General features: G+C 49.0%; 1 protein-coding gene and 1 long non-coding RNA gene across 3 annotated transcripts in view; both read left to right on the top strand.

Moving 5' to 3' along the window:
* The first annotated feature begins 933 nt into the window (after nucleotides 1-933).
* LOC308611989 lies at nucleotides 934-10,553 on the top strand. Its single transcript, XR_014015055.1, has 4 exons — nucleotides 934-1,039; nucleotides 9,308-9,379; nucleotides 9,680-9,861; nucleotides 10,162-10,553. It is a non-coding gene; the product is annotated as an uncharacterized lncRNA (long non-coding RNA).
* A 6,332-nt stretch (nucleotides 10,554-16,885) lies between these two features.
* RPS6KA1 (ribosomal protein S6 kinase A1) overlaps nucleotides 16,886-18,031 on the top strand; it is a gene marked incomplete at its 5' end in the record, with an annotated part of 36,157 nt that continues 35,011 nt past the window's right edge. Inside the window, one exon of one of the 2 annotated variants that reach the window (XM_081255728.1) lies at nucleotides 16,886-17,015. In XM_081255728.1, the coding sequence (XP_081111854.1) occupies nucleotides 16,953-17,015 (63 nt within the window). The remainder of the gene's footprint in view (nucleotides 17,016-18,031) is intronic. The other variant, XM_081255730.1, reaches the window with a different exon arrangement.

The raw sequence follows: 18,031 nt of genomic DNA, 5'->3' as shown, positions 1-18,031 counted from the left end.
ATTTTCATGAGAGTGGGGAGCCACAAATATGAGAGGGCTTTCCCTACTTATTTTAATTATTCATCTTTGTACGCCCTTCACATAGTAGATGCTTAGGAAAAGCTGGTTGGTTGTTGGAGGCCTTGCTGCCTTTGGGAGGGATCATTCTCATCCACATCTCCACACCTCCTTATTCAGTGAGCAACAAGATGCTGGCGGATAATGGGTGTCCACACTACAATCCCACGTTGTCCTGAGGAGGATTCACAGCGGCTGGAGGAAGGCTCGGCGACTGCTCCGCCGCCGCCATGGCAACTTCAACCCCATTCCTGGAACCCAGCTCGGGAGGAGCAGGGTATCGAAAGACAGTCTCCCCTAGGGCTGCTCTCCCAAGGTCTCCAGGACCTGGTCCCCCGCCCCAGCCCTGAGTCGTCTCCGGGTCCAGGCAGGCGCTGCTCCCTGCGGCCACACGGTGGCGGCGTAGAGTCGAGCTCCATGCCCCACCTGGGAAGCGCTAATGAGGCACAGCCCCAATGGTTGGGCCTCCTGCTCCCCACCCTTGCCAGGACAGGTCACGGCATCCAGGTGAGACAGCCGTTGGGCCTAATGTCACCTCACCTCAATACCTCCAGCTGGACCCTCGATTCCCGATACTAGGCCGGGCACTCCCAGCTCACTTGACTCGCCCTCCAACCCCGACAATCGCTCCCGGGGCCACCCCGCCCTGCCGCCAGTCCCGCGCAGCACACCTGGCGGGTACCGGGCCAGCCCTTGTTCAGATTCAGGCTCGAGCCCGCCGGACCCAGACCAAGCATATCGTCCCACTCCCAAGTGCGCCGGCCCGGAGGGAAGGAGGTGGGCGTGCGCTCGAGCTTTGTGGTCCTCACTGCCCCGACCTCCGGCCCTCTCCATTCTCTGCTTCCGCTTCCGGGCCTGCATCTCCTCCGAACTTCTCTGAACGCCGCGAACCCCCTTCCCAACACTTCGAATGCAGGTCCCAAGGACTGATAACATAGTCAGGGATTGACCTGTAGAAGGGTCCCCTTACAGACCCTGAGAGGTAAACAAGCAAAGCGCGGGCACGTGCCAGGGCGGGGCTTTGGGGCGGGGCATCAGAGGGGCGGGGCCTCAGCGCATGAGTTGCCGCGGGCCGAGGAGGTACCCGAGGCGCGCGCGGGGTGCCGGGAGTGCAAACTAAGCGGAAATGGGGCGGGGGGAGGCGCAGAACTGGGGGCGGGGCGGGCACTGGGGGTGGGTTTGAGGGAGTGCAGGGCAGACTAGACTTGGGAGCTGAATGGGCTGGCCGTGGGGTTTGGCCTGGACTGGGGGCCCAAAAGCGAGAAGGGTCTGAGTGGGGAGGGGAAGAGGAGGCAGGAACCACGCCCACTTTCTAGGTTGGGTTCTTGGAACTAGTCAGGAAATCCTGGGACTCAATCTTGGGGCTTGATCTTCTGTAGGCGATGGTTTTTATAGAGAGGGCTGATAGGGCACCCATTTCCCCCACATTCCGGGAACTGCTCAGGCTTGTTCCCCAAGAGTTTGGGGGCTCAGCAGCTTCCTGCCTCCACACGCTGCGGGGCGGGTCCCACCCTGAGAACCCGGCAAGGCCCTGCGGTCCCTCCAGAGCCCCCCCATCTTCAGTTTCAACAAGATTGGGGGAGCGGGGAAGTCTTGGGGGCCACAGGCCACATACATCTAGAAAGATCTTCAGGCCCCAGGGCCTTCTCTTGCCCCTGCCCTCTTCTCTGCTCCAGCAAACCTTCTCTCCTTAGCAGAGGTATTAGAAGGGTCCCCATGGGGAGAAAGGGAGCAATTTCAACTGGCTCCCTTCTATTGCAGTCTGCAAAACAGGACGTGGGGGCAGGGGGGAGCTTACGAAGGCTGAAGATGGGGTGCCCTGTTTACCCTTCCTGCCCAGCCTAGTGGCTGGCAGGAGCTCACCCGGCTCAGCGTTAGGACTTAGGTGCGCAGAATCTTGGGGTCCTTCGTTTGTCTGGTGCTGTGTTCTGCCGTGGGCCTGGGAAACACACGGGAAACCCTACCTGCCTGTTTTTCCCCCCTTTCAGTCTTTTTCTTTTATGTAAAAGTAATTCATGCGTCTTATTTTTTTTTAATTAAAACCTTACAAAAATATGGATTTGAAAAATGGAAAACACTCATCTTCACTGGTGAGATAGCTGCGGTTTTTCTTATTTGTAGCATACTATATATATGTATATATAAAGGGGGTCACACCACATATTGTTTTGCAACTTGCTGTATACTGTGGACATTTTTTCGTGTCATTATTTATAGAGATACCCCATTTTTAAGGAGTTCATAATATTCCAGAATATGGGTACCCCATAATTCATTTGACCTTCTACTGATAAACATTTAATCTTAGGCCTGTGTTTATAATGATCTTTATGTTGTTTTATTTTTACAAGTATGTACTTATTGTAAAATTTTTAAAATACTGATAAAGGCAAAAAATATGGATAAAGACAAAATAAAGTTCACCATATTCCTACTATCTACAGGTAACTAACTCCTTTATTTTGTAAGCTACACTTTATGGAACGCTTGCTATATGCCAGATACCATGCTAAGTCATTCACGGAACAGCAATCTGAGGTTTGGAGAAATGTCTCCAGTGAGGCTTGCCCAAGGTCACACAGCTAGAAAGTGGCAGAGCCAGGACCTGGACCCAACTTTATCTGATTCCAAAGCTTTGCTGGCATCTTCCTGTTAACATTCGGGTGTCTTTCCTTCCAATCTTTTTTTTTTTTTTTTCCAGGCATCAGGACAAAAATACTCACATGTAAATATGCACTGCTTTTCCTCCTTCCCAGGCTTAGGAGCCTTTGTCAGGAGGGCAGAGGGAGAGGAATAGACCTAAGCAAAAGAGTGGAGAGACCTGGAGGAATTTCCTCCCAGTCCCAATCAGGAAAAGCTGCTTCTGAGAGAAGGGAAGGGAGTGAGGGAGCTGGCAGAGTTTGGGTGGTCAAGAATTTGGAAAAAGAGAAAGAAGGAAGAGGTTTGGGGAGCTGTTGTAATGGTGTGGAACTTGGAGGAAGAGAGATTTAGGATTCTGAAAGGCTGTCTTGCCGTGAGCTGTGCCGTGTGATCCCTTTGCAGTGTCCTCCAGAGACCTTCGGTAAAGACTTTTGTTTCCTGTCAGTGCTTTTTGGAGTTGGATCGATTTCTTTTGGCGAAGAGGGAGCAAATAAAAGACCAGCTTTCTTCAGGTTCGTGTGCATTTTTTGTATTTTTTCTTTTATGAAAATGAAATAGCCTCTCTGCCTTTGCTCACTCAGTACCCTCCCCCTAGAATGCCCTGCCTTTCCCATGTCCTTCTCCATTTCCCTCATCCTCCAAGGTCCACCTCTCTCCACCTCTTTCCCCTCCTTCTGTTGGCCCTAGCTCTTTGCAAGTCCTTCATTATACCCCAAATCAGGACAGATGACTGGCCCCCTATTGATAGGCCATATTGAGTAGGAATTTTGCCAGCACCGGAATCTCTCTGATTAAAAGAAACTGTGGTTTGTTGGTTTTAGAAATCTCTTTGTGTCAAGTGGAGTACCCTTGCACCAGTTATAATTCCCAGGGGAAGACTCTAAACACTTCTACCCATTTCCTCTTGGTATCTGAGTAGTCAAGGAAGACACAATGCAGTCAAGCACCGGATGGAACAACGCTTTACTCACGTAGAGAAGAGACAGTAGGATCAGCTTCAGTAGTGGGTGTTGGTCCCTCACTGCCGGGGGATCTCTCCCGGTGATCAACACAGGGCACTTCACCTATGCTCACCCTTCTTGTGCCATAGTGGAAGGACCCTATCCCCTCCAAGAGGAGGACAGATAATAACCATGGGGTTGGCTAGATGCCATATGACCGACATGCTTTAAGCAGAGACAAAAAGAGTACTCATGACACCTGAAACAAGGAAAGATACTCCCACACAAGGTGATAAATCCAGCCCAGGCTGTGTGGGCTCTTTATCTCTTGGTTAGGAAGTGTTCCAGGCTCAGGGCCCATTCTTACATGATTGAGTAAGGGTCAAAAAACTGCAGGCATGAGACTGTCTTTCTCAACAGTTGGCCATCATGACTCTTGTTTCCCTCTTTGTTTTGGCTGCTAAGAAGCTCAGAACTATTCTATTTCTGGATCTGTATTTTCTCTTTGTCCTAATTTTCTTAATTTTAAGCCTTAAAAAAACATCTTGTTATGGAATATTTCAAACACATGAAAGTAGAGAGAATGTAATAAACTGTTATGTACCTGTAACCCATCCTCAATAATTATCAACATTTTGCCAATCTTGTTTCATTTACCTCCCCACTTTTCCCTCCCTCTGAAGTATTATAAAGCAAATCCCAGATATCATATCATTTCACTGGAATTTCTTCAGCATATATCTCTAAAAGATAGGGCTTTTTCAAATATAACTACAATGCCACTATCATACCTAACAAAATACAAATTCCCTAAAATCATTTAATACCTAGTTCATGTTCACATTTCTTTAATAGTTGGTTTGTTCCAATAAGAACTCAAATAAGGCTCACACATTTCATTTGGTTGATATATGTCATAAGTAACTTTTCATCTATAACAGTTTCACTTTTTTCTTTCTTTTTTCATGCTATTTATTTGTAAAGGAAACCAGAGCATTTGCCCTGTAAAGGTTCCCACATCCCAGAAGATTTGGCTGATTGCTTCCTGATGGTGTAGTTTAACTTGTTCTTCTGTCTCTTGTATTTCCAGTAAACTGAAAGTTAGATCTTGATTAGATTCAGGTTTAACGTCTTTAGCAAGAATTTATCGGCGATGGTGTGGTCTACTTATTATCATGTCTCATCTAGTGGCACATATTTAGTTGAAATATTTTTATTGATTGATCCATGGTTTCAGGGCTCTTGGCCTGCTCTTTTCATTATAGAATTCCCCATCAACTTCTTTTTTTGCGGTACGCGGGCCTCTCACCGCCGCGGCCTCTCCCGTTGTGGAGCACAGGCTCCGGACGCGCAGGCCCAGCGGCCATGGCTCACGGGCCCAGCAGCTCCGCGGCACGTGGGATCCTCCCGGACCGGGGCACGAGCCTGTGTCCCCCGCATCGGCAGGCGGACTCCCAACCACTGCGCCACCAGGGAAGCCCTCCCCATCAACCTTCTATCTGTTGGTTTTAGCATCTGCTGATGATCCATTATTTCATTAGGTGTTGCAAAATGGGGACCGGGCCCTGGCAGTGAAAGCGCCAAGTCCTGGACTGCCAGGGAATTCCCCACGACTTTCTAATTCTGTCATTCTTTTTTTTTTTTTTTGGCCACGCCCAGCAGCATGTGGGGTCTTAGTTCCCTGACCAGGGATAGAACCCGAGCTCCCTGCAGTGGAAGCACGGAGTCATAACCATTGGACCACCAGGGAAGTCCCTCTGTCATTCTTTTTGCATTCATTAGCTGGAATTCTTCCATAAAGAACAACTTTTCAATAAAAAATATTTTAAAAAATAAAATTAAATTACAAAAATAATTAAAAAATAAAACTTAAATGAAAAAATAAAAGAATAACTTTTCCTCATTCATTATTTGATTTTCCTGAAATAGTTTGTACAAGAAAGATAGGATAAATGCTTGATTCCTTTAATGTATTTTTACAAATTGCCTGAATTCCTTTGTGGAACAAGGTGTTAAAAAAAAAAAAGGGCAAGCAGAGTAGTGGAACGGAAAGAGCACAGGTCTTGGACTCGGACAGAATCCTGATTCCATCACTTCTTACCTGTGTAACCTTGGGCCATCCATCTGAGCCTCAGTTTCCTTAACTGCAAGTTGGGGACCAATATCCTCAACTTCCCCAGACTTTCAGTAGAATCATTTCCAGGCCTAGATCAAGCAATTCCTTGTATAGGAAGTAAAATACAGTCACTGTGGAAAATTTAGAGGATGCAGATAAACACAAAGAATATAGAAGCTTTGTGAAAAGCATCTAGCATATGCTTGGCCTATAGTCAGTACTTCTGACAGCTCCGGCTTGACTCTCGGGCTGCCCTGTGTTAGAATCCTTCTGGAAGAGAGTAAATTTAGTCCCAGAGACTCCAGCCTCAGTCCAAGAGAATCCTAGTAAGAGTCAGAGAGGGTGTTTTGGGGAGAGAGCAGGAGGTGGATTCCTCTGGTCTTACGTCAAGAGCTAGTGAACTGAAGTTAGACCTACCACAAGCTTGCAGTGAGATCCTGGGAGAGTCACTTAACCTCCCAAGCAACAGTTTCTCACATGTAATATAGAGGTTGTCAAGGCTGACCTGCCAGAGTCGTTGGGAGGGCCACCTGAGATGTTGATGTGGAAATGCCCACTTTGGAGGCAAAAATTGGGCGGTGCTCAGCAAATAGGAGTTAGCTTGATCTGTCTGGGAACTCCCTTTCTGAGCTCCCATCGAGTGTAAAGTTACAAGTCTCTTATCACTGAAAGGCTGTGTGAGGCCTGGCTTGGAGCCCAGGCTCCAAATGCTGTGTGAATTGGGTAAACCTCTTCCTCTCCGGGGCTTGGATTCTTCCATCTGTGAGATGACCAGATTAGGGGTCCAAATCTAAATGCCCCCAGGAGCAGACAGGTAGCAAGTGAATGAAATGGGGGAGGCAGTGAGATAATAGTGGGTGGTGGAGACTGTGGTGACCTGATGAGCTTGCTTTATCTGAGAGAGGCTGCCACTCCATTCTGCTGATGGCCACAAAACTGGAATGTGAACCCAGGTGGCCTTTTTTATTTTTTTAAATAAATTTATTTATTTATTTTTGGCTGCGTTGGGTCTTCCTTGCTGCACGCGGGCTTTCTCTAGTTGCAGTGAGCGGGGGCTACTCTTCATTGCGGTGCGTGGGCTTCTCATTGTGGTGGCTTCTCTTGTTGCGGAACATGGGCTCTAGGCGTGCGGGCTTCAGTAGTTGTGGCATGCGAGCTCAGCAGTTGTGGTGCTCGGGCTTGGGTGTGACATGTGGGATCTTCCCGGACCAGAGATCAAACCTGTGTCCCCTGCATTGGCAGGTGGATTCTTAACCACTGCGCCACCAGGGAAGTCCCTGACCTGACTTTTAAAGAGGCTGGAAAGCTGTATCTTAAATTTTCTTCTTCCTTTTTTTTTTTTTTAATACCTTCTTTTTACAAAACGTCTGTCCAGGGCTGACTTTCAATAGATCCCAGCGAGGGAGCTGCTCTGTTATCTAGGAAACCCTGACCCAGAAGCAGGTCATCTATGAATGGTTTAGCACCAGGTACCCCACCAACGTGTGCTGTGTGACAGGTGAGGGGGCTGCTGCCTTTCTGGCCGCGCCCCGTGTCCCAGGACCAAGGGGTCTCCCAACCCGACCCCAGTCCAGAGGGGCTGCGGAATGCACTGTGCTGTATTTTTAATTTTAAATTAAAGTGATGGCAAGTTATTTGAGATACTTAGCAGCCCGTATGGACTAAACAAAATGTAAAGTAGGGTTAAGAGCATGGATTCTAAAGTAAGAGAAGTTCATGCACCAGCTTTACCACTTAATTAACTGTATGTCCTTGAGCAAGTCATTTAGCTTCTCTGTGCCTCACTTTTCTTATCTGTAAAATGGGGGTAATTATTGCATCTACTTCACGTGATTGTTGTGAGGATCACATAAGCAAGGACAGGACTAGGGTGAGGTTAACAGAATGAGGTTAATGAGGAATCATCTTGGGTGCAAAATTTAAGGGGGTGCCAAAAAAACTCAACAGTCAAGATATATTTTCAAAAGTTAAAAGTAATGCAAAAAAAAAAAAAAAATCGGGCTTCCCTGGTGGTGCAGTGGTTGAGAGTCCGCCTGCCAATGCAGGGGACACCGGTTCGTGCCCCGGTCTGGGAGGATCCCACATGCCGCAGAGCGGCTGGGCCCGTGAGCCATGGCCGCTGAGCCTGCGTGTCCGGAGCCTGTGCTCCGCAACAGGAGAGGCCACAACAGTGAGAGGCCCGCATACCACACACACACAAAAAAAAATCCATGATGACCAAAATAGCAACATTTTAAGTGAAGACAGGATATGACCTTGCACTTGTGTGACTTGGCCTTAAGTCACCTCACCCTAATCCTGGGTCTGTGGGATCCTGGCTTTATTCTTTTTTTTTTTTTTTTTGTGGTACATGGGCCTCTCACTGCTGTGGCCTCTCCCGTTGCGGAGCACAGGCTCCGGACGCGCAGGCTCAGTGGCCATGGCTCACGGGCCCAGCCGCTCCGCGGCATGTGGGATCTTCCCGGACCGGGGCACGAACCCGTGTCCCCTGCATCGGCAGGCGGACTCTCAACCACTGTGCCACCAGGGAAGCCCCTGGCTTTATTCTTAAAATAGGATGGTACACAAGGAGAACACCCATCCTACCTCCAGGCCCAGTGGTTCACGGGTAAGAGAGAGAAAGCATTTGACTTTGTTCACTGCCATATCACCAGCACCTACAATGGTGCCTCACACATGGTAGGATCTTAATAAATATTTGTTGAATGGGGAAAAAATTGGGATGATACATGTCCAACCTTAGAACAGTGCCTGGCACCAAGTAGGTGCTCAATAAAAAAATAATGATGGTTATGATTGAGAAGATAATGATGTCCTATTCTGTCTTTAAGCCAATGGTGAACCTAGTGTGTTTGACACCCAGAATGTGGTTTTTTTTTTCAAGTTATCAAATTTTATTTTTCTTGAATTTCTTCTTAGATTTTCTGGTAATGTAAAAAACATGTTTTTAAATTTTTACTTTTATTGGAGTATAGTTGATTTACAATGTGTTAGTTTCAGGTATACAGCAAAGTGATTCAGTTATACATATACATATATTAATTCTTTTTTAGATTCTTTTCTCATATAGTTTATCACAGAATATTGAGTAGAGTTCCCTACTGCTATACAGTAGGTTCTTGTTAGTTACCTATCTTATATATAGTAGTGTGTGTAGAAAAGATCATCTTTTTAATCCCAACATGACAAGAATTATCTTCAATAATAATCATGAAATAAAACAAATAATAATAATGGCAGAAAAGCAACAGAGACAGTAAAAACTTGCTTTTATTGAACTTCATATATATACTCAGACCAATAAAATTTTTTAAATAAAATAAAAATTATAGTACAAATGGGAAAAAAGTAAAGGACTAATAGTTTATGGTTATATTAATGTATTTTTTTAACAAAAATGTACATACACACACACATGAAGAAATGCCTCTAAAAGAGGCAACTTGGCAGGTTCAGAGAAGAATGACTTGCCCAGAGAATGAGAGAACTACAGTAACAGTCTTACAATCACTGTGCTATCGCCATTGATTTCAAATCTGCTGTTTAAACGCAGGGACATGGGGACATGAACGCTCCTGATGTGAGCTCCAATGATGCTGACCTGCTATGAGCTCTCAAACTGAAGGTATATGTTGGCGCCAGTTGTGTAACTGGGAGTTCTTCAAATTAACTTCCATGTAGAATATGTTATTTATTAAAGGTTAGGTGATAAAATGTACTAATTTGAAATATATATATATATATATATATATATATATATATATATATATAAAATAATCGCGGCAATTATTTAGAACTTAGACCAAGAAAGATCTCTTCAGGAGGGAGGATTTTATCACCAACGACATTGTTTAGAATTGCCAGGGCACAGTGATAAAAAAAGCAGACCCACCCAGTTTCATTAATGTTTTAAACTTCTCTACAGAAAATGCATTCCTTATTTCTTGCACATGGAGGACTGGCCACCACCCTTAACTGATTCACCTCTGCCTCAGGCCATCAGTTTCCTATCTCTGGATGAGACAGTCCAAAAGGCCCTTCCAAAGCTGACATTGCACTACTTTCTAATTCTGGCTTTGCAAGCTATTTCAAGCGATGTGACCCTGGGTAAGTCAGGTTATTTCTCCAAGTCTCTGTTTCCTCATCTGTGAAATGGGAACAATAACCCCAAGCCATGCCTTACCCCATAAGGGCTCCATGAGGTAGTGTGGGAGAAGACTTTTTGTAAAGAAGGAGGCACTGCATACAACTGGCAGGAACACAGGTGGCAGGCCTTGATGACAAAGGTGATGATGTTCCTCTGAAGTCATAAACAAGTTGTTCCTAGATTGAGGATCTGGGTTAGGGGAAGGGGAACCAGCGGGTGCTGGACTTTGCAAATCACTGACAGTGACTTTTTTCTTCCAGGAAAAGTCTTGATCCTCTTGGCCCAGAAGCAGGGGGCTGATCACAATGACCCCAGTTCCTCTGCTGCTGTATTACAACCCAGCTGGATGGAGCACTTCCCTTCCAGGGGAAGGTGGCTGAGGCAGAAGCAGGGTGTGAGAAACTACAGACGCCAGCTGGCTCTTGTCCTCAGAAGCACTCTGAAATTAGTTTACCTGCTTGTTTAACCAAAGAGAATGTAAGTTCCTAGAGCAGGGGTTAACAACTTTTTTTCTGAAGAGCCAGCTAGTAAACATTTTAGGCTTTCTCAGCCATATGGTCTCTGTTGCAACTACTCGACTCTGCTGTTGTAGTGTGAAAGCAGCCCTAGACCATACGTAAACGGAGCGTGGCTGTGCTCCAATAAAACTTTATTTATGGATACTGAAATCTGAATTTCATATAATTTTTGCACATTATGAAATATTCTTTTGATTTCTTCAATCATTTAAAGATGTAAAAGCCATTCTTAGCTCATAGGCACATAAAAAGAGGCCAGATTTGGCCCACAGGCCGTTCATAGTTTACCCACCCTTATTCTAGAGGGCAGAGACCCTCTCTGTGTATTCCTTTGCTGTGTCCACAGTGCCCAGAACAGTGCCTGGCACCTAGCTGCCCATAAGTATCTGTTGTTGACCAACTGCTTCCTCTTCTGCCCCTCTACCTCCAATTCCATTCCCATCTCTTGCTGCTACTATATCGACCTCTACTTCCAGCTCCCATTCTCTGTAACCAGCAGCAACAAGCTTCTGTTCCCCCCACCCCGTCCCGGTCTCCAGATCAGTGGAGGAGCCCACTGGCTAGTTCTCCAGTAGCCCTGGGACTGTCCCATCCGGATGCTCCCATTGTTCCTCTTCTTCTCTGACTACCCTATCTTTGGCCTCATTCTTCTTCTTCTTCTTTTTTTTTTTTTTCAGCATCCAAAATCTTTTTAATAACAAGGCAGGATCTGGGGTTGGTTTTTGTAGTGGCAACTGGCCTGTCAGCCTCTGGTGCACTTGAACTTCCAGCCCTTGGAAAATAGGGTTTGGTGTTCCTGAGGTCTTGCCGAGATGCCTGTACACCTCTTGGTCTTTACCAGAGAGTAGGCCAGCGCCACAGCCCTTGGGAGAGTCCAGGGCCAGTCGGTCAATGGTGAGGATCTTGCCCCAGGCCTTGGGGATGTGGCTCCGGGGGCAGTGCACACACCTTCAGTTCGGGCACCTACTGGGCATGCACATCATCAGTTTTAGTTGCTATAACCACACCTGTTTTGCCTTCCCCTCCAGGAAGCTTCACCTTCCGGATCATCTGGGAAAGGGACAGAGGCCACCAGTTGGTGCAGCTCACGAACAACCTCTTCAGCACAACTTGACTGAAGGAGTTGGTTGGTCTGGCCAGAAACCTGTACAGCTTGACCAACAGCCTTAGGTAGCTGTCCTAGCTCTTGGCCTCATTCTTTTTTTATTTTTTATTTTTTGGGCCATGTCACGCAGCTTGCAGGATCTTAGTCCCTGACCAGGGATCGAACCCATACCCCCTGGAGTGGAAGCACAGAGTCCTAACCACTGGACTCTAGTTTTGGTGAGCGAGCAGGCTCCAGAGCATGCAGGCTCAGTAGTTGCAGTGGGCAGGCTCTCTAGTTGTGGCGTGCAGGCTCCAGAGCACACAGGCTTCGCAGTTGTGGTACGTGGGCTCTCCAGTTGTTGCGCCATGGGCTCAGTAGTTGCAGCACGTGGGCCTAGTTGCCCCGTGGCATGTGGGATCTTAATTCCCCGATCAGGGATCGAACCCGCGTTCCCTGCATTGGAAGGCAGATTTTTTACCACTGGACCACCAGGGAAGTCCCCACACAAGCATATTTTGAAGGCTTGCCATATGTCAGCTGTAGCCAGCGTGATAGCAGTAAACAAAATAGACAAGTCCTACCTCATGGAGCTTTGTTCTAGTGGGAGAAACAAACAATAAACAAACAGGTAAATATACAATATGATCCCTGGTAGAGAGGCATGCCATGAAAAAAAGATAACATAAGATGATACCATCGATGGGGAGCTATCTTAGATAGGGTCAGTCCTCTCTGAAGAGGTGACATTTGAGCAGAGGTGCGAATGAAGTGAGGGAGTGAACTCTGAGAGCTGAAGGAAGAAACGTTCCAGGTGGAGGGCACAGCAGGAGCAAAGCCTGAGGTGGGAGTGTGTGTGGTATGTCAGTGAGCAGGCAGCAAGACTGGTGGCAGGGGGGCAGTGAGTGAGTGAGTGGTAGGAGAGGAGGGGGCAGGGGGAGGAGGGGGCCAGGTCCTGTGGGACTTTGCAGGCCCAGCAAAGTCCTTGGATTTTGTTTGAAGTGTGATGGGGGAGCTACAGGAGGGTTTCAAGCACCTCCATCCCTCAGACCTGGATGGGGCAGATAAGAGAATCCACCCCCTTACTTGTTCACCACTACCCACCTCTGCATACTGAGTACCCGTGAAGCCCCTTCTGGGCTGACAGTGTAGTGAAGTGAATAAGAGCACTGGATTTTGAGTCTGAGAGAATTGGGTTCCCAACTTAGCTGTAATGCTTACTAGCTGTTGGGCCATGGGCAATCTCATCACTCCTAAGCCTCAGTTTTCTCATCTGGAAAATGGGGACAATAATTTCTGTCTCATGGTGTTGTTGGGGTGACTGGATGAGCTCTTGCCTCTAAAACACTCACAGTGCCAGGCAGGTCACATAGTTCTCTCTCAATCAGCTGTCATAGTTGATGATGATTACTATTTAAATGCTGAGCCAAGTTCTAGCATTTTGTAATCACTTGTTAAAGGGAGCTACCATTATGATTGTTCCCCTTATGCTGTTCCACCTGCTGCCAGGAGACACATGTGCCAAGACCCTCCTCTACTGAATGGCCAAGATGACAGACTCTCTTCCTGTGGGGCAGGGCCCATCCAGAGCCCGTGCTCTTGAACATTATAGCAAGCACATGCCCAGGCTGCGGTAGAAGGACCCAAAACCCAGCGCTCAGCCTGTCAGCTCAGCCCCCTGCTTCATGCCAGAATAACCTCTTCCACAAGGTACAGAATAAGAACCTCACTGTGTCCAGCAGAGCCCTTTCACACTTATGAGTCATTCACTTAACAAACACCACAAGTGACTGCCCAGAACAGCCTGTTTTCACCCCATTATGAATAATAATAATAGCTATCATTTATCCATGACTCAGAGTGTAGCATTTCAGAGCATGAGGATAGGTTGCCTGGGTCCGAGTCCTAGATTTACTGTACTAGATTTACTGTAGCTAGATGATGTTGTACATATCACTTAGCCTCTTTGAGCATCTATGTGCCAGGCAGTGTGTCAGGTGCCAGGAAGACAATGAAGAACCAAGAAGACCCGATTACTGCCCTCTCACAGCTTCCTGTCTAATTGGAGAGCTAGATGTTAATCAGGTAATCACAAAAACAAATGTAAAAGTACACCTTGAGGAGCACTAAGGAGAAGTATCCATTGCCATGAGTGTATATAACAGGCAGGTAAGGGAAGATGTCCTGGAGGAAGTGATTGTGGAGATAAACTGGCTTGAGGAAGACAGACAGTTTCAAGAACAAGGAGCAAGGCCCTGGGGCAGTAGAACTAAAGGAAAGTCAGTGTGGCTGCAGCCTAGAGAGAAACAGAGGAAACTGTGAGCTGAGGCTGCAGCAGGATCAGCACACTGTAGGCCATGGATTGGTCTCTACAGCTCTCTGCTGAGTGACTGCAACATCCCTTCAACAGCGATGGGCAAGCTGACCTGCCCAAGCTCCCAGGCAGGGCCCAGGTGTCCTCTGGGCACCCCCCTTTCCCAGCATAACCCACTCATAACCCAGTACTCTTGGGAGAGAGGACACAGGAAGTGAAACATTCATAGGAAAGCACAGTCACTACTGGGTCCTTAAATTGAGATGATGCACTTGATATGGAATCCTTTCCTGTAAGAAGGGGAAGAAAGAGACCAGGAGCCCCAGGAAGGGGGCAGATTGAAGGTAGAATCACTCCAGTTTTCCCCTCACCCATGCCCCTCCCATCCATCCACCTCATTTTCCTCGCCCAGCAGTCCTTTGCCCTCATTCTCTAGATCTCAATGTCTCTTCCCAAGTTTAACTTAAACCGGCTTGCAGCCAGATATTTGGCACCTGTGTGCAATCTGTTCTGAGCCCTGAGTAGGATGACTAGACTTAGCAAATCAACAGGACACCCAGTTAAATTTGAATTCAGATAAACAACAACCATTTTTTCGTCTAATTTTTAGTCTAAACATTACAACACTAGCCCTGAGCAGCAGGGGTTGGGGCATCGGAAACTGGCTCCAGGCAACTGATACTAACACTGATGTCAATAACAGCTGCCAACTTTGGCCCAGGTTGCCTCCAGTTTAGCCCTCATTAAGGAGGTAATAGAGTGAGTGAACAAAAGAATGAACTCTAGGGACTTCCCTGGTGGTGCACTGGTTAAGAATCCACCTGCCAGTGCAGGGGACACAGGTTCGATCCCTGGCCTGGGAAGATCTCACATGCCATGGAGCAACCACATGCCGCGGAGCAACTAAGCCCACGCGTAAAACTACTGAACCTGCGCTCTAGAGCCCGTGCACCACAACTACTGAGCCCGTGTGCTGCAAGTACTGAAGCCTGCACACCTAGAGCCTGTGCTCCACAAGAGAAGCCACCGCAATGAGAAGCCGGCGCACCGCAATGAAGAGCAGCTCCCACTCGCCACAACTAGAGAAAGCCTGTGCGCAGCAGTGAAGACCCAATGAGGCCAAAAAAAAAGGAATGAACACTGGGCCTAGACTACCAGGGTTGTCTTTCAGCTCTGCCATTTTCCAGCTGTGTGACCTTGGAGGGACCCAGAAAATGAAACGCTTAACTTCTCTGTCCTTGGTTTCCTCATCTATACACTGGAGATGATAACAGCACCTACCTCATAAGGCTGTTGTGAGGATTAAATGAGTTTACAGGTAAAGTGCTTAGAACAGTGGCTGGTCCATAGTAAGTGCTATGTCAATGTTAGCTCTAATAATTTATCTAATCACACCAGACCGAATGTAAACTGCATGAGAACAGGGACTTTCTTTTGTTTATTGCTATATCCACAGGAACGAGGAGCAGGGCTGGTTTATAATGCATGCTCAAGAAGAGGGCCTGGCTTGTAATATTTAGCCATAAATATTTATTGAATTAAATCTAGTCCTCAGGATATACCTGAAAGATTGGAATTATATTAATAATTCCCCTTTCACAGATAAGGAAACAGGTTTAGAGACATGAAATGAGTTTTCCAATGTTAAGGAGGTGGCAGAGCTAGGGTTCAAATCCAGATTTGTTCGGTTCCAAAGTCTTTTCCACTCAAAACTCAATTCACTTTAACAGCTGAGGTGCTACCCTTGGAAAGTGATGGAATAAGGAGCATCTGGATTTAGGAGAAATCCTCACTGACTTTGATTTTTTAAAGTCCTAATCTGTTCCCCATCTGCTGTGTAACCTTGGGTAAGTCACCTCATCTTTTTGAGGCTGTTTTATGATGTGTAAACTAGGTGGTGGTGAGGATCCAAGGAGATCATACATTGGTGAAGCCTGACTGGAAGAAGGCTTCTGATAAACAACCCTGCTTTAGAACAGCTTTGCAAATGGACATTCTTCCCCACCCATGAAACCTGCAAGCCCATCTCTCCACTCCCCAACGTGTGAATAAATCTCATCACACCTGAACCCCTAACACCTCTTTAGACGGAGGCTGAATCTCTCCAGGGGAAATCTCTCTCCCTGGCCTCCCTGCACTCCAAGTGCAGCCCAAGTGTCGGTCAATCCTGGGAACCTGGTCCCTGCTCTCCTCAGAGGGGGCACAAGCCCAAATGAGCCCAGAGCTGGGCCAGCAGTTGGGAGAGATTCCGGGGAGACGGCTTGAAAAGAGAAAAACATGCGTATTAAGACATCACTTTGGAGGCACTGTGGGTCCTGATGGTGGCGAAAGACTTGTATCCTACCTGGAGCCGGGGCGCAGGAGAGGTCCCAGTGTCGCCTTCCGGGGCGGGGTTGGGGGGTCCTAGTGCCTTGTAATGGGGGGAGTAGGGCCCAGGCTCCTTTCTAGCCTTTGCCTGGGCCTGACCCAGGAGTGTGTGTGTGTGTGTGTGTGTGTGTGTGTGTGTGTGTGTGTGTGTGTGTGTGTGTGTGTGTGTGTGTGTGTGTGTGTGTGTGTGTGTGTGTGTGTGTGTGTGTGTGTGTGTGTGTGTGTGTGTGTGTGTGTGTGTGTGTGTGTGTGTGGCAGGGGGAAACAGCCCCCGCTGGGGGGGAGAAGGAACATCTGGGGAGCTATTCCAAACGAGGTGAGTGGGGGAGATGGGTAGCCCTGGCGTGGTCCCCTCAGGGGACCAGGTTTGGGAGGGAGGAGCCAGGAGGGCCTCTTCTGGGCTGAGCAGAGCGCGGGCCCAGGGCTCGCGGTGAAGGCGGGGCCCGCACTCTCTTCGCGGCGGGGGCTGGGGGTCCATGCTGGGAATGCCGCGCCGCGGGGGCCGGGGCGGGGCTTCGTTGGCCCCGCCCCTCGCGCAGGTAGCCAATGGGCGCGGCGGCGCCGGGTGACGGAGAGAGCCGAAGTGCGAGTGCCGCGGCGGCGGCGGCGCGGACGGCCCAGCCAGAGCGAGAGGGTCTCGGCGGGGGCTAGGGGGTTAGGGGGCGCGGGGACGAGGGGGCGCGGGGGCGCGGAGCCGGGGACCTCGGGACCTGGGAGGCGAGGCGGCCCGGGCCGCCGGTGGAGCGCGGGCCGCCCAGCGGCGGCGCGATGCCGCTCGCCCAGCTCAAGGAGCCCTGGCCGCTCATGGAGCTGGTGCCGCTGGACCCGGAGGTGAGTGAGCTGGGCGGGGGACGGGCGCTGGCGGCCGGCGAGCCCGAGTCCCCACAGGGGCGGGGCGGCCCGCGGCGCCTCTGTAGCCTGGCGGGCGCCCGCGCGGACGCGAGTGCCCTCCGATCTCTTGCCCCCTCTCCGGCTCCACCCCCTTCTGCCCCGGGTGTGTGTGCGCGAGGGACAGTTCCGCCACAGCGCCGAGAAACCCCTTAGCCCGGAGAGGGGTTCCCGTGGTGCGCTGAGATCTGACCCCCGCCTCAGCCCACACGCCTAGGACCTGTACCGGGAGCTGTCGGAGTTTCCTTCGTTAGGGCAGACGCCCAGGGCCGGGGTGTCAGATGTCTCGGATTCTACAAGAGACAAGGATCATGGGAACCCCCACTTCTCCTTGATGTCTCCCAGCGCCCTACCCCAAGAGCTCCCGCTTCTCGGCTGCTGACCCTAGAAGGATTGTCCCTCTTGACCCTAGCAGTTGTGGAATTTGGGGTGACACCGCCCGTCTGGGGCTGAAACTCTTGGTTTCCTTTGCCCCAGCCTAGGGTCAGAGGACACCTGTGTCACCTGCTTCAGGCTGGGGAGAAGAGAATAGGGAAAAGCCCTTAGACGTTGTGAAAATTATTCCTGGAGATGAGGAGGACGTTGGTTCCTGCCCCCTCCCGTAGGAAGGACTGGGCCCCTGGGGAGTTTGGCCTCTGCCTGCCTAGCCTCTCCCAGAAGCACCTCCTGCCCTCTGAGGATTCTATGGTGCTAGGCCCTAAGCTTGCAGAAGGCCAGCTCTTCCTGTGCCCTTTGACCCCCAGGGTCAAGGTCAAGTCCATCTGCCAGCAGATGGAGAAAAAAACCTTTTCCCTCAGCCTCATTCTGGGAAGGAGGTAGGTGATACTGCCTTTCCAGAGGGGATGTGGGGATATGCAGGGAGGGTATGGAAACCTCAGTGAGGCTGGGAGCCAAGGTGATTTTCTTCTGGCTTGGGCTCGGAGCCCCTGCTTAGATCCCCTCCTCTGCCCTCTCGTAAC

This window comes from Mesoplodon bidens, assembly GCF_964165515.1.
Source record: "Mesoplodon bidens genome assembly, chromosome: 2".
NCBI classification, from domain to species: domain Eukaryota; kingdom Metazoa; phylum Chordata; class Mammalia; order Artiodactyla; family Ziphiidae; genus Mesoplodon; species Mesoplodon bidens.
The sequence above is the reverse complement of the archived record's forward strand: the minus strand, read 5'-3'. Positions and strand labels throughout refer to the sequence as shown.